This window comes from Phytophthora parasitica (assembly GCF_000247585.1).
Source record: "Phytophthora parasitica INRA-310 unplaced genomic scaffold supercont2.7, whole genome shotgun sequence".
Taxonomy (NCBI): domain Eukaryota; phylum Oomycota; class Peronosporomycetes; order Peronosporales; family Peronosporaceae; genus Phytophthora; species Phytophthora nicotianae.
This window is the reverse complement of record NW_008648993.1, coordinates 1,875,833-1,890,056: the sequence shown is the minus strand read 5'-3', so window position 1 is coordinate 1,890,056 and position 14,224 is coordinate 1,875,833. Positions and strand designations below refer to the sequence as shown.

Sequence of the window (14,224 nt, the reverse complement as noted above, 5' to 3'; positions counted from 1 at the left end):
CCCCCTTCAGACAAAATAAGCTTTTCCATCATCACGTTGCCGCAAACTCCTTCGCGTGAGCCATACACCATCCTTTGCGTTGAGCCCACTTGGAACATTTTTCAAACTTACAGCGAACGCCCCCACCGTGTGTACGACACAAGTGTTTCAGATGTGCCTTTTTGTTGCAACCTTCCACGGCACAGTACTCGCCGCCACCATGAGATTTGCACAGACCTTTGGACTGCGCTGCCCGCACACAGCCTTCCCTCTTGCAACGAGAGCCACCGCCATGAGCGATACACAGTCCACGGCTCTGACTGTTCTTCGTGCATCCCTCAAAGACACACTGGTGCGCGCCACCGTGCTTCTTGCATTTTTGGTGCGATCGAGCTCTGTTGGGACAGCCTGGAAACTCGCACTGCCGGCTGCGCGGACGCTTCACTGACTTGGCAGTTGCAGATTTTGTCGTCGACGTCACTATACTCGTAGGTGTCGTAGATGTCTGGGAACCAGTTGTGGCCACGCTTGTGGGTGTGAGCATTGCCAGTGACTGTCCACTGTGATACGATCCCAGCGAAGGCATCACTGCCCGCTTTGGCTCAATAGTTGGATTCTTTGTCAAGCTCCGGAACGAGGTAGCACTACTACTCGGAGTAGATCCAGCTATTGTGCCACTACTGACCGGTGCAGCTGCATATGCATCGTCGTAAGCTCCACGAGGTCTCTTTAAGGTACGTGCAGACGTGTCCAGCCCAGTTAAACCACGATCTCGTTTCACTAGAAACTCCGCTGTAGCAGTTGCAGCCGCCGGAGCGAGCAACCTCTCCAACTGTGGTTCCCTGATACTCAGCGTCGTTAAATTGGTACCTGTCCTCCTGTCCGTCGTCACTAGATGGTCCATCTTCATCATATTACTAGCAGTCGACGTGCCAAGTGGTGTCGTGGGTGATGCACCGGACTCCATGGCGTCGTTCAGATACGAATCCAAGTCCTGGTTAAACTCCGGAAGCTGCGGATAATCCATTTTCAACTCGTCATCTGCTGTCATGTATAGCGGCGGCTGAACCTGTTGCTGCTGTCCCTGTGCTGCGTCATTCTCCGTCTCGTAACCCATCACGCTGCCTCCCCCAGGTGCATTCCAGAGCGAATACAACGACGTATCATACTCTGGCAAAAATGAGTCCACACCTGCAAACATCGACGTCCCATTCGGCGACGAGAAACCGGACCCAATTCCTGATAAATTTGACGTGGTAGTAACGTTGCTGCTGCTGTGGCTGGTCGTTGTCATGGTCGCACTACTGGAAATCGGAGCATTTGCCGTCGAAGTGCCAGATTTCGACACGTTTCGACTGCTAAAACCCCAATTTGAGCTGAAATCTGGTAGCGGGTGTTCTGTCTCGAAAAGTGGAGACGGAAACCCCAAAGGTGTTAAAAAGCTGCCAGTTGTGCTGTTACTGGTACTTGGACGTGGTCTTTTCCCTGTAGACACAGTACCAGTGTCGGTAAAACTGCTCGTTTGGTTGAAGAGCAACGAGTTCGTGGAGCTGTTGGTGTTGCTTCGGTCCAGAAAGTGGTAGAAATAGGGTACTGTACTCGACGAGTTGTTGCTGCTTCCGCTCGTATTTGAGGACGGGACATTCTTCATCCTGTGAGGCAAATGATGGGAAGTTGTTGCTGTTGCCTGTGGAACCTGTGGCTGGCCTGTTATTCGATGCGGCATTGGCATGCGCAATTGCGCGTCGCGGTCGTAGTTGCCCATTGAAGGAGCGTCCGCGCTTGGCAGCGGCAACAAGTCGCCGCCCCCTTTTGTTTTACGCACACTGTTACCACTGCGGGTGGGGTTGTAATTGCCACTTCGAGTGAAAATGTTTTCTGTTGCTGTTGCGGTTGTTGCCTGTGCAGGGTTGGTGCCGAACCAAGTGGCGTCGGCTGAGCCCAACGGGCCGCCGCTTCCACTGCCGCCCCCGCTGTTGCTGCTCGTAGATGACAGTCCTAGTGCCCAAGGTTCGTCGGCGGCGCCTCCGGTGTGACCGAAGAGCGCTTCGTTGGCCGCGATCTCCAGCGCCGTTTTGTCCTTCGCTTGCGTCTGCTGTCGGTGCGCGCTGCGCCTCGTGCTGCCGCGGAGGTCTCGCTCGTCGATAAAGAGCTCCGCTTGGACTCCTGAGTTTCTTTTCAAAACAAGGGGAAGAACAAATTGAGAAAAAGATGGCGCTTTTATATGGGTGTCAGAGTCGGTACGTACCTCATCTGGCAATAGACACGCGCGAGTACTTCATTTGCGTCAGATCACGATTCGTATTTAAGAACAATTTATAGAGGCTTTACTTTAATCGTGTAAAATCATTAGGTAATTGTATTCTTTGAATACGATGATGAACAGGGTATAATATATGAAAGTGGAAAAATTTGCTACCGACTACGGTACTGCGGACAACCCATCACGGCTTTCATCGGAGTTCGCGATCAATAAACTTGACCTTCTCGTTCTCGATGCGTGCAATTTGAGACCATCGCCACCTTCAGAAGGCGGCTTCCTTGCCTATCCTTACGTGAGGCTCGTGGCTGAGCCTAATGGACAATTGAGAAACATGACCATTAGAGCACATGTTCAATTCCGAGGAGCAATGAACTGCTGATTGTACAGCATCACAAGGTCGGAATGGCCACCTAAATTGTCGATACAATTGGAATTTCCTTGGATTTGAAGTTTTTCCCTTCAACACAGCTCTACCACCGGAAATTAGGTTTCACCTAGTGCAACCTCAAGAATTATAGTAAGTACTAAACTAGAATATGCATTGCCGTTGTCAAGGAGATGCACACAGGAATGACGGACAGTTTTATTGCCTTCCCACCAAAATGGCATGACACTAAGCAGAGAAACAACGTGCGAGGAGATTGGGCGTCAAACCAAAAACAAAACTTGCCAATTCGATGGTTTAGCTGTTGTAGATTACTTGATTGCGCACGCCGCGACCAGCTCATATTGAAGTATGATTCGCCACAGTCCTTGGCGTGAAGCGCTTGGGAGTTGAGTTTGGAACTCCTGCCCAGCAGCCGCTCGACTACCGCCAGTGTGTGAGTGCCTCGAGATGCTGCACGAGAGGGATGCCCTGCACGTGAAAGCGGGCAAGGTACTCTTGCTTCTTGGTTCGCTGCTCGATGTTCCACCTACGGGCACAGCAGATACAGATATGAGGTTATCGTGCTCGTGATATTACCACTTCTGCTGCACGCATTACCTCCGACGAACGCGACGAAAGCGGACCCGATGCTCCTTTAAAAGTTCCGAGTGGGTGAGATCACACCGCGAATTAATAATGTCCTGCTGACAGAAAATAGGGATACAAACGTTAAAATTACTAAATGCAGCAAAATTCAATTGCTTCAATGACGTACTGCTGACTGCGTAGATGCTACCGGTCCAAACTCTTGCTTAACATCGTCTCGATCGCTGCTCTTATGTGCAGCTCCACGGAACGAACACGCCTTTATCTTCGACTTCGTCTACGATACCAACAACAAAACATTATCACAATTCAATTCAAAAATAAACATTTTTAGCGACCGCATCATTTTCATACTTGCAAAGGCGATGGATAGTCAATTCTACAAAACACACAAACCATTTTCAGCCTCCACAATTTCAACCTTCTCCCAAGTTCTCCGTACCTCTGCGACCGTCCACTTTTCACTCTTGCTTTTGCTACTTGCTTCTCAGCCTCTGTAGTCTAAATGGCAGAAACACACGCAAGCATTTCCCTGTAAATCACTCGTCTTTCTAACCTGTCCTAAATCCCCTCGTACATGTTCAAAAAAGCCCGAAATGTTGGAGGGTGAATCGTTTGGCTTCTCATCCATTGGAGACGCCGGGGCCGCACGACTGCTCAGCATAATGAGCTCTTCTGCCACTCGGAACGTCTCGGCATCGTGTCCGAGAGCTCGTGATCCGCTATTGTTGGTATCGAGCATGTTCTCTCGGTTGACCAACACGATGCAATCCGCTGTACTCGCTACTTGTGACTGCGAGGAGGGGTTCTATCCGCCTATAGAGCCTTTTGACGCGATTGCCGCTGCCTGTCACACCCCACCGTCGCTGGAAGACTGGTGCTTGAAGGTCTCCTTCCTGTCGAGTTTGAATTTGGGGAGGGAAACGTGACCATCGACCTGCCTAGCTTTGTAGAGCTCTTCCATGGAATAACCTACCATAGTTTATACAGGTAAAGTAGATTGGCGGGAAAGTTTTGAACGATACCCGCGTTTTTTTTCAAAAACTTATTAAAAAAAACTTATCAACGACTTCAAAAACGTAAATACATGCTTGGCCTACACTTCGTGAGTGAACGTTTGCAGCGACGGAGATGGAGACGAGTCTGCAGCGGACGGAGGAGGCGGCGACCTGTAGATAACCACATCGCCAACGATACCAACGGCGGCAGGCTGCGTTGCCACCACCTTGGAGTGCGTCATGCACATACCCTGGCGCTGAGCCCACTTCTCGCACCCCGACACACAGCACTTGGCACCGCCACCGTGTCGACGACACAGTCTTTTCAAATGAGCCTTCTTCTCACAGCCAGCCACGACGCATGGGCGTCCACCGCCGTGCATTTTGCAGCGTCCGTGGCTCTGCGACGCTCGAGTGCAGCCAGGCTCCTGACATCGAGAGCCACCGCCATGGCGGATGCAAAGCCCGCGACTCTGCACACTCTTGGTACAACCTGGACTTGAACAGCGCTTCGATCCGCCGTGGCGCTTGCAACGGTTAAAGGCTCGAGCTTGACTTTTGCACCCTTCCACACAGCATAACTTGCGTTTGTCCGGTGAGAATTTGGGCTCTTGTGCTGTAGCCATTTCGGTAAACGGTTCGCTTAATCCACTTCCTCGCTTGGCTCGACCGATCGGTGCAATCACAGGGGAATAATCTGGTGGTGTGTCATCGCTGATGCTGGAGCTTGGTCGAGCAGGGAAGTTCACCATCGGAAGCGACAGCGACGTTTGCAGCGAGGTGTCTTTGTCGGTGGGGGTCATTAGTAGTTGCGCATTAAACATACTATGACTTGCATCATGAATGGCACTATTGTCATCCCCACTCTGATCTTCCATTGTGACCTGCGGTTGCTGTTGTTGCGTTTGCTCCAATGAGCCGAAACTCGGCGTCAGTGTTGGCGCTGAATCTTGCACGCTGTGTAGAATTGAAATACCTGCAATCACAACAATATACACCAAGTCAACCATATACTTCGCTGTAATTCTTTCAATACTGATCTTACCTTCAGGAAAATAGTCCACGGACGATCTGGTAGCAACCTGAGGCGTTGGTAATGGAGGAATCGGCATTGGTGGCGGGTAATAGTTTCCCGGCTCTGCTGTAAACTCGGAAAACTGCGAAGAGAGCTGAACTGGGAGTTGCGCACCATATTGCTGGTCCGACTGCTGGATTTGGGAAGGCAGTGGGGGCAAACTTGGCGATAGACCTTGATTGACCGTAAACGCAGGATTCTGGGGCAAAAAGAATGACTGGATCTCGGTCGAGTCTTCAAACTGCGGCATACCCAGTGAGCTGAACGACTGAAGCAGCATGCCACCATTCCCATTGTCGCCACTCGCATCAGAAGTCTCAATTTTGAGCGAGGGAATCGGCGGAGGTGAGGCTAACTCGTTATTTGTGTACCGGTTTGATTGCGGAGATGCATCACGCTGCCAGGCTTGTTGAGTTTCTTCGTCTTCATTGTCGTAGTACCAGTATCGTGGCCGAAGCGGTTGATGCAGAAACGTTGAATGGCCTCTAGAGGGTTGGTAGCGTGAGTGATTCCACTCCATCGCAAGCAGCACTGTTCCCAGATTTCAGTTGACGTGACGGAACTAGAACCCGCGTTTACTTGGTCCTCAAAATGATCCCCAACGGGAAGGGGGTGGAGAATTCCGCGACCAACGCTCTGCTCAAACTTGTCGTGAAATCGCTCTCAATTCAAGGCGGTCAAACACCTGTCCCACAAATTGTCGAATGCATTGCATCGCCCCCGAACCAATAAAAAATGTTTGTCTACATCGCCGTAAATCCTGCAAAATATTAGCATGGCGGACGTCGTCAATGCCACAATGTCTCGAGCTCTTTGGAGTGCGTTTAGTAAGGATAACGTGAGTTGCTGGATAAGCATAGATGGAAGTGATCAACAAACATTATCACGCCAGCACATTATTTGGCTCTTTGAAAAAGACGAAGCGCCTATTGCTCAAAGATCAGGTTGTATGCAGCAAGAAGACATCTACAACGTCGACAGACACAAAACAAATAGGATCGCCGCTTAGTGGTGTAATGGTTCTTCATGTTGTTCTCAATACTGTACCAGCAATTCCGTACATCAACACTTTCAACATTTTGAAATTTGTACATCAACATTTTCAAGATTTGTACCCTACTGTCATATTCGTTTTGCAAATTTCATGATATCTATCTTCACAATTTAATTTGTGCGGACGGCGTGGCATCGTTGCTCATGGCTGCCCGATTCCTGCTCGCTCGTGCTGCAGGGCACCACCGTGCAACCCAGACAGCTCTTCAGCTCGTTAACTCACCTGCAGCGCGCTCTGGTATTGCACGCTTAGCCACTTCGTCCTCCGTTGCGCTGCATCCGTCCAAGCGATGTGTGTCATTCACGTCCGCTGGAATCCAAAAAACATGGTTTAGTACTTCCCCGTCGCCCTCATTGCCCCACACCAAGCAGGACCATGAACAGGATAAATCGGGAGATTTAGAGTCTAAAAAGGACGTGTTCAAAATCGAGAAGGACACGTGGGCTGAGCGTCATGCGCCGGAGTGGATGCTGCCGTACATTCAGGTCGCCCGCATCAATCGCCCGGCACCAACCTTTTTGCTGCTGTGGCCTTGCTATTGGAGCATTGCCATGGCCGCTCCCGCCGGTCAGTTGCCGGACTTGAAGCTCTTGGCGCTTTTTGGCACCGGGGCCTTCATTATGCGCAGTGCCGGATGCACCATCAACGACATGTGGGACAAGGACTTTGACAAGCAGGTGGAGCGCACCAACAAGCGACCGTTAGCTGCTGGAAAACTCACGTATCCCCAGGCGTGGGGGTTCCTTGCGGGTCAACTGTCGGCTGGTTTAGCGGTGCTGATGCAGCTTAACTGGTATAGTGTCGCTATGGGTGCGTCCTCGCTCGCACTTGTTGCTACATATCCGACGATGAAGCGATTCACCTACTGGCCACAAGCAGTCTTGGGACTGACGTTTAACTACGGGGCGTTGCTGGGATGGGCCGCAGTTCACGGATCGTGCGACTGGTCGGTGGTGCTGCCGCTGTACGCTGGCGGTGTGGCATGGACGCTGGTGTATGACACACTGTACGCCCACCAGGACAAGAAGGACGACGTCAAGATCGGTGTTCGCTCGACGGCTCTGCTTTTTGGTGACAAGACGAAGCCGGTGCTAAATTTCTTCTCGGCTGCTGCAATCGCGGGCTTTGGCACTGCGGGGTACATGGCTGGTCTGGACTGGCCATTCTTCATGGGACTTAGTGGAGGAGCTGCGCACTTGGCGTGGCAGGTGAATACTGCCAAACTCGACGACCCTATTAACCTTCAGGCACGGTTTGGTTCGAACAAATGGTTCGGAGCGCTCATGTTTGCATCTGTCGTGGCGGGTAACGTCGTGTGAGATGTCAGTGACTGCACTCCACGACAACTTAGATCGGTCCGATATGTCGAGGGCTAAACTTTTGTGGGTAGAGAGGACTGTTTACATATGCACAACTAAACTAGAATATAGCTAGACTGAATTAGCAAAAAATGTCGAGTATGCAACTGGTGGTAGTATTTTAATTCGCTAGAGTGGGGTATCCGCCACCGCAAATTTGGTCAAAATTGACAATATATGTATCTCGTAGATTTTTTGAAATTTTTAAATAGAATAAGAAATACACACAAAGAAACAATAATTGTAAACGTGGGCAATTATTGCACGTAAAGAATTTAGTAAATTGTCAGTGGTTATTTCTGCTTTTTTGATTTAAAAGATTTTCAAAAATACGAAAATGGCAAAAAATCAAACTTCGGATGTTCAAGTGTCTAAAATAAAAATTAGGTAACGAACAACCAATTTTTGAATTAGAGAAATATTTCCGACCTAAAAATTATAATTTTTTTTCGTTATTAAGCAAAAAGCTTTTCTTCTGCTGAGATAATGGAGCTAGCGTGGGAGAACTCGTGTACGTATGCCTATCTACTTGCGTCCCCACTAACGCCCGCGTGCTGCAAACTGCGTCTTCTCCTTCCCAAGTCGCTTGTTCCTCCGTCGGTTTTTCTTGCACGCTCTAATTCACTCTTATTATGTCACTGCATGCACGTGAACCAGACTCAGAAGGCTACGGCCTGAACCAAGGGTGTGTCTCGACTTTTTCAGGCACAATTCACCGCTTCCAGCTGCCAATCTAGACGCTAACGAGCCTGTTGTGTTGCTCTAACAGCTACGGCGATGAGGCAACGGCTCTGACGGGCGAGAACAAGCCTCGCATCCTGCTCATGGGTCTGCGCAGGTAGCATCACGTTGTTTATTCAGCTGCTACTGTACTCTACTAACTTTAAGACATCTATCTCCCTAATAGGAGCGGCAAGTCGAGCATCCAGCGCGTGGTGTTCCACAAGATGTCGCCCCACGAGACGCTCTTCCTCGAGGGTACCAACAGTCTCGACATCAAATACATTGCCAACAATTCGTTCGTGCAGTTCCAGATCTGGGACTTTCCAGGAGACTACGACTTCAAAGGTGACTGAACTCAAGAGAGAAGGTTATATAACTAGCAACTTACAGGGGGTACTGCTTGTTAACGCAGAGGACCTGGTGTACGGTGGCCAGCTCGTGAACGAGGAGATGATCTTCAGCAACTGCGGCTCCATCGTGTTCGTCATTGACGCGCAGGACGAACCGTATGCGGAGGCATTGGCGCGTCTGCATGACACAGTCACACGTGCGCACAGGTACAACCCGGACATCCTGTTCGAAGTGTTCATCCACAAGGTGGACGGCGACCTCTTTCTCTCCGACGACCACAAGATCGGTACGGTTAGAGAACCGTGTGAAGTCCGTTGAAAACCGTTCTTAATAAAGGGATCTCGGTTGTATGGCAGACTGTCAGCGCGAGATTCAGCAGCAGATCATGGACGAGATCAACGACGGAGAGCTCGACATCCACATGAGTTTCTATCTGACCAGCATCTACGACCACTCCATTTTTGAGGCATTCAGCAAGGTCGTGCAGAAGCTGATTCCGCAGTTGCCGACTCTTGAAAACCTGCTCAATATCCTCATCACGGTTGGTATAGCACAGTTATTGTTACTTACCACCATAGATTTCGCTGACAATGTGCATGTTTTATACAGAGCTGCAACATGGAGAAGTCGTTCCTGTTCGACGTCGTGAGCAAGGTCTACATCGCAACGGATAGTAACCCTGTCGACATGCAGTCGTACGAACTGTGCAGCGATATGATCGATGTCGTCATCGACGTCTCCTGTATCTACGGGTAAGTGGTGAGCGGCATGGCACGACGTATCTTTCTACTAATTCTTTGCTACTTCATTTGTTACAGAATGAAAGACGACGGGGAGGGCGACGGGTTAGCGTACGATTCCAAGTCATCGTCGGTGATCAAGCTCAACAACGGAATGGTTCTGTACCTCCGAGAAGTGAACAAGTAAGACGCACCTGATCACCTTGCGAATAGTATTGTTTGCTAACTTGCCGCTGCATTTAATTCTTTGCATCTTAGTTATCTGGCTCTGGTGTGCTTGTTGCGCGCCGAGAACTTTATGAAGCAAGGAATTATCGACTACAACATCGACTGCTTCAAGTCAGCTATTGGCGACGTGTTCAAGGCACCGAAGGCGATCGAATAGATCGATTACCTCTAAAACGCCCCGTGTTGAGTTCCCAGATCACCCCGGGTGGGCAAAAAGAGAGGCACTATCGCTGTTATTCTGCTAAATCGAACTTTGGCTGTTTTCGTTTTTACAGAACTCGAAAGGTTTATTGACTCTATTCCGTTAATTCGGCGTCTTATAAGATTGGGCTCTATCTACTCTACCCGGATAGCGACGTCATTCGACTGTGCACTCGTGGCGTTGCTGAGTGACATCGCCATGGACTGCATCACCACATCGCGGATCCGTGTGTACAGCGCTGGATTCTGCTCCTGCATCGCCTCGTACGTCTCGCGACGCATCTCGAACACCACGCATGGTTCCGTCGCAGTTGCCATCGCTTGCCTCTGTTGGCGACCGAAGTAGTCCACCTCTCCGAAAAGAGATCCCGACAACACATTGACTACATTGGACTCGATCGACGAGCTGCGGTCGAGAGCGACACAACCAGCTGCGAGGAAGTAGAAGCGGTCTGCCGGTTGTCCAAAGCTGTAGAATTCATGCCCTGCAGGCACCTCGAGTTTCTGGAAAAACTGGTCGGCTGTCAAGTCGTCAAGAGCGAAGTACTGCAACAGCTCACTAATGCCATCGTCATGGTGGATACTGCTGCGACCTGGCGTCGCCTTGGCGTTGCCGGCACTGGCCAAAAGTTGGTTCTCACAGAGCTCGAGAGCCGAGTCTGCACTCGAATAGAAGCTCTCCTCGCCAGTGATCTTGTTCTTGACCAGCACGCTCTTGACAGAGGGCAGCGCACCAGCGTACACGACGGTGATGTCGTGGTTGTTGCAGTACTTCTGCAGGATCAGGAACGCGCTGCGTGCGGCCGTCGCGTCCATCGCCGTGACGTTCGTGAAGTCCATGACGACGTACTCGGTCGGGACTGCGTCGGGGTTGGTAGCTGGAGTTCCATCCAGACACTCGATCAGCGGTATCCGGTGTTCAGTGGGAGTCAAAGGCATGTCCGCGTCGCTGAGATAGTCATCTCCACCTTCGACGCCCGGTAGTTTCTTACGCACATAGACTGCCTTCTGGACGATGTCGAGGATCTGCACTGACGAACCGAAGAAGAGGAAGCCGCTCAGTTCGAAGTACGCGATCACATCTTGCTTCTGGTCCAGTACCTTGCGCTCCGAGAGAGTGCGAGCTGCACCGGACGCGCGAGGCTTCCGACTCACTACAGGCAGACGAATGTAGCCCAGCAGGAAGTTGACAATAGCAATGCCCACACCAATGAGCATGCCTTCGTCCAGCGCCACGAGATTCACGGCCACGAACGTCATCCACAGCACCGCATACTCGCGCAACGACATTTTCTTGAAGGTGAGGATGAGCCACTCGATCATGAGGTCGATCGCGATGAAGATCAACGTGGCGGCGAAGAAGAAGCGAGGCACGTAGCTCATGACGGATACAGGGGCCAATACAATGGCGAACTCCGAGATGATCACACAGACACCGACGATGCGCGAGTTGGTCTTGGAACGGTACGTGAAGATGGTCTGCGAGAAGATGTAGGAGCCCGTGTATCCTCCCAACAAGCCGCTCACGACGTTGGACCAGCCGACGGTCTTGAGTTCGTGGTTGAAGTCTAGTTTGCTGCCCATGTCGAGCTCGATAGCGGCGATATCCAAGCAGGACGAGAACGCGACGATGAAGACCATACCGATCCACGTGCCGAACTGCTTGGGTAGTTGTTCCCAGTGAACCTCATTGAAGTCGAAGAGATCGAGCAGCTCCGAGACGGTGGCGGGGTCTTTGGCCGGGTCGATCCAGCCTCCATCACGTGCATCGTCCATGGAAATGCCGCCCACCAGCATGATGAAGAAGAAGACGACGGGCATGATCATGATCGCTGCAGACAGGATGAACGAGTTGTCGTAACGCTGCGAAACGACCAGCAGGAAAGCGCCACCGAGGACACCCGGGACACACAGCAGAACGTCGTGTGCATTGCCGAAGACGCTGATCATGGACTCCATATCGTTCACGACGAGACCCGTACACAACGCGAGACCAGCGTACAAGCAGAAGATGCCGATGAAGGCCAAGTAGCCACCGATCACGGGCATCGGCAGGTACGACGCAAGTGCAGCCAGCTTCAGCTTTCCCATGATCACAAGACAGACACCGAGGGATGCAGTAGCAATACCGATGACGATGATAGAAGTGGTCACTTTGGCCTCCAGCGGCACGTCGTTGCCCAGCGAGTCACAGATCGAGGTGGCCATAGTACTGAGAAAGATGAGACCGGCATCTTGCACCTGTCCGATGGAGAACGGCAGCGAGCTCATGAGCGTGAACATGACCTGATGCACGACACTGGAGAAGATGACGAGCTTGGATAGCGCCGGCATGAAGTCTTCGAAGTCTTTGTGGCTGAAGAGGATAACGGCGTATCCGTACATGGTGGGGATGGTCAGGATGGAGTTGATAATGCCGTACATGACCGCGTTTGTGATGTGAGCTACATTCTGCGAGCCGCCCTTGTGTGGATCCGATTGCATTTTACCATTGGTCTGAAGCAGCACGTGCGACGGAGACTCGAGGTTTGTTTTTCGTGCCTTCTCACGCGTAATGGAGACCACCGATAGCTGGGATAGTTGAGAGATTCTACTGTTGCCATGGTTCAGGGACTCCATCGTTGATAGAATCGGGCGAGCAGCACAAGACTATCGTAGACGATTCTCAGGTGGCGCGAAGGAAAATGGCAAAAACCAGAATGAGCAGTAGCTCAGAGAGACAAGCTCTCGATGACACCGTTGATTTGACGGAGCCGCAATTTTGTTTTTGTTGAACTGAACGATCCGTATGGCTACAGTCTGCCTCGGTTCGTCGTCGATTAATCGATCAAAGCGTGCGCAGAAGCACATGTATAATAGAGGCCATCCGTTTGAAGCCAGGCGATCAAATTGATCTTGTTTAGATGCCAAGCAGCATCATCTGCATGTAGCTGGCTCAGAGCCAGTGACTCGTTGAGAGCTCTAATCTGGATGGAGTCCAGCTGAGTAAATGCGTGCATTGTCCACTGGACAATGTCCAGCCTGGAGGAAACGCATCCCCTGTATCAAAGCGTCATCTTAGATCTTGCTCCGTCTCGTTCGCCAATTAGCTCTCTAACGTGTTGTGCGCATTTCCCACTTGTAAACAGGTGATTCTTCTGAACACGCGAAAATGCTTTAAAATTATTTATAATTTAGATTTATTATTCTAAATCTTAATTTAAAATGTTTTCTTGTGCTTTTATTTTACATGTTAGTAACATATTTAAGTGAATAAAAATAATATATGCATATCTTATAGTAGTAGCCTAATGTAACTAGCCCAATATTGCTTATATAAACTACGTATTTTGAGTACTTGTAGTAATACATTATTTTTATTTTATTTTGGATACACGCTTTCCCAACATCAAGCCGGTTTTGTGCGCTCCGTCGCATATTGTTGTTTGTTTACGCCTGCGCTCATGTTCAGTGCCGCTTGGTCGCAACTGTAAACACATCACGAAACTTAATCTTCACGGTGCATGAAAAGCAAAGCAGAGCACACAAAAAGTAGTCCTACAGCACTGTACACCACACATGAAATTGAAGGAACAGTAATACTGCCTCGTCACTTACAGAGGCGTGCAGGGCTGTACAGTGTGCCGTTTACACTGTACAGTGGACAATACGTGTACAGCAGCTGATTCCATAGATCTCGTCGCGTATATGTCGTAATCTAATATTGCTTACGGTATTTCATACATATAGCAATCACGCCTGCGGCACAGCTCACTACACTTTTCTTTTTATAAAAATGGTAGAGTGAGCTGTTTCGAAGTGGTGCGTTGTTAGTTTTAGAAACACCACTTCAATTATGCTGTATTTCATGTTACTCTGGCCAATGGGATTTTATATTGCTACTGTATTCATAGAAGCAAGAAACATGCATATACTTGTACCAATAAATACTTCGTAAAATACAAGGAAATCGGAATCGGAACATCGTCTATCGATTCAGATAGACGGTCGTGGCACCACCCATCTATTATGCTTCTCGTTGTCTTGGAAGAGAAATTTAAGGGTTACTTCCCTTAGAGTATTGTGTCTTTCCCGTACATGTACCGTAGGGCCAGCGCATCTTCGACGCAAGACCAGAACGCTTCGTCCCCCCACCATCAATGCACCAGAACTGAGGTTCAGCCTGAACAGGTACCCATGCACAAAGATGCTGATTGAATAATTCAGCCACTCTAAAACTGAGCAGATCAATTTGAGTGAAAGTTTTCGGGATTTCTCTGAACTGTGTGATTTTAAACGTAA

The 14,224-nt window shown here is 50.0% G+C and overlaps 6 protein-coding genes across 14 annotated transcripts; 2 read left to right on the top strand and 4 right to left on the bottom strand.

The window, feature by feature from the left end:
* Positions 1-31: 31 nt before the first annotated feature.
* PPTG_05614 (hypothetical protein) lies at positions 32-2,232 on the bottom strand (the record flags this gene model as incomplete). The annotated part of the gene is made up of 2 exons (XM_008899213.1): positions 32-2,153; positions 2,228-2,232. 2 exons carry the CDS (start codon positions 2,230-2,232, stop codon positions 32-34), a joined length of 2,127 nt encoding a protein of 708 aa, XP_008897461.1.
* A 496-nt stretch (positions 2,233-2,728) lies between these two features.
* On the bottom strand, positions 2,729-4,141 carry PPTG_05613. 2 transcript variants are annotated; one of them, XM_008899211.1, is made up of 6 exons: positions 3,793-4,141; positions 3,658-3,716; positions 3,570-3,594; positions 3,385-3,492; positions 3,228-3,310; positions 2,785-3,156 (listed from the first exon to the last, which is right to left on the bottom strand). In XM_008899211.1, the coding sequence occupies exons 1-6, from the start codon at positions 3,955-3,957 to the stop codon at positions 3,051-3,053; spliced, it is 546 nt and encodes a 181-aa protein (XP_008897459.1). In that variant the 5' UTR covers positions 3,958-4,141; the 3' UTR covers positions 2,785-3,050. The 2 variants fall into 2 exon arrangements, with proteins under 2 accessions (XP_008897460.1, XP_008897459.1); XM_008899212.1 differs by having other exon boundaries at positions 2,729-3,310.
* A 170-nt stretch (positions 4,142-4,311) lies between these two features.
* On the bottom strand, positions 4,312-5,808 carry PPTG_05612 (hypothetical protein; the record flags this gene model as incomplete). The annotated part of the gene is made up of 2 exons (XM_008899210.1): positions 4,312-5,189; positions 5,259-5,808. 2 exons carry the CDS (start codon positions 5,806-5,808, stop codon positions 4,312-4,314), a joined length of 1,428 nt encoding a protein of 475 aa, XP_008897458.1.
* Positions 5,809-6,449: 641 nt separating this feature from the next.
* Positions 6,450-7,789, top strand: PPTG_05611 (4-hydroxybenzoate polyprenyl transferase). Its single transcript, XM_008899209.1, has one exon. The coding sequence runs from the start codon at positions 6,486-6,488 to the stop codon at positions 7,659-7,661; it is 1,176 nt and encodes a 391-aa protein (XP_008897457.1). The 5' UTR covers positions 6,450-6,485; the 3' UTR covers positions 7,662-7,789.
* Positions 7,790-8,144: 355 nt separating this feature from the next.
* Positions 8,145-12,830, top strand: PPTG_05609 (hypothetical protein). 8 transcript variants are annotated; one of them, XM_008899203.1, is made up of 10 exons: positions 8,145-8,211; positions 8,358-8,385; positions 8,470-8,538; positions 8,608-8,768; positions 8,836-9,060; positions 9,131-9,315; positions 9,384-9,526; positions 9,593-9,697; positions 9,773-9,947; positions 10,018-12,830. In XM_008899203.1, exons 1-9 carry the CDS (start codon positions 8,187-8,189, stop codon positions 9,897-9,899), a joined length of 1,068 nt encoding a protein of 355 aa, XP_008897451.1. In that variant the 5' UTR covers positions 8,145-8,186; the 3' UTR covers positions 9,900-9,947; positions 10,018-12,830. The 8 variants fall into 8 exon arrangements, with proteins under 8 accessions (XP_008897451.1, XP_008897450.1, XP_008897455.1 ...); XM_008899202.1 differs by having other exon boundaries at positions 9,773-12,830; XM_008899207.1 differs by having other exon boundaries at positions 8,358-8,538.
* Positions 10,027-12,625, bottom strand: PPTG_05610 (hypothetical protein). The gene has a single exon (XM_008899208.1). The coding sequence runs from the start codon at positions 12,560-12,562 to the stop codon at positions 10,079-10,081; it is 2,484 nt and encodes an 827-aa protein (XP_008897456.1). The 5' UTR covers positions 12,563-12,625; the 3' UTR covers positions 10,027-10,078.
* Positions 12,831-14,224: the final 1,394 nt, after the last annotated feature.

Bases quoted from the DNA above. Each gene is read 5' to 3' on its own strand.
- PPTG_05610 (XM_008899208.1), bottom strand. From the start codon at position 12,562: ATGGAGTCCCTGAACCATGGCAACAGTAGAATCTCTCAACTATCCCAG.
- PPTG_05611 (XM_008899209.1), top strand. From the start codon at position 6,486: ATGGCTGCCCGATTCCTGCTCGCTCGTGCTGCAGGGCACCACCGTGCA.
- PPTG_05609 (XM_008899203.1), top strand. From the start codon at position 8,187: ATGGAGCTAGCGTGGGAGAACTCGT. The intron at 8,769-8,835 runs GTGACTGAACTC...TTGTTAACGCAG, and splicing joins AGGAGACTACGACTTCAAAG to AGGACCTGGTGTACGGTGGC. The intron at 9,316-9,383 runs GTTGGTATAGCA...TGTTTTATACAG, and splicing joins TGCTCAATATCCTCATCACG to AGCTGCAACATGGAGAAGTC.
- PPTG_05613 (XM_008899211.1), bottom strand. From the start codon at position 3,957: ATGCTCGATACCAACAATAGCGGATCACGAGCTCTCGGACACGATGCC. The intron at 3,717-3,792 runs GTACGAGGGGAT...TCTGCCATTTAG, and splicing joins TTTCGGGCTTTTTTGAACAT to ACTACAGAGGCTGAGAAGCA. The intron at 3,157-3,227 runs GTAATGCGTGCA...CTGTGCCCGTAG, and splicing joins TTTCGTCGCGTTCGTCGGAG to GTGGAACATCGAGCAGCGAA.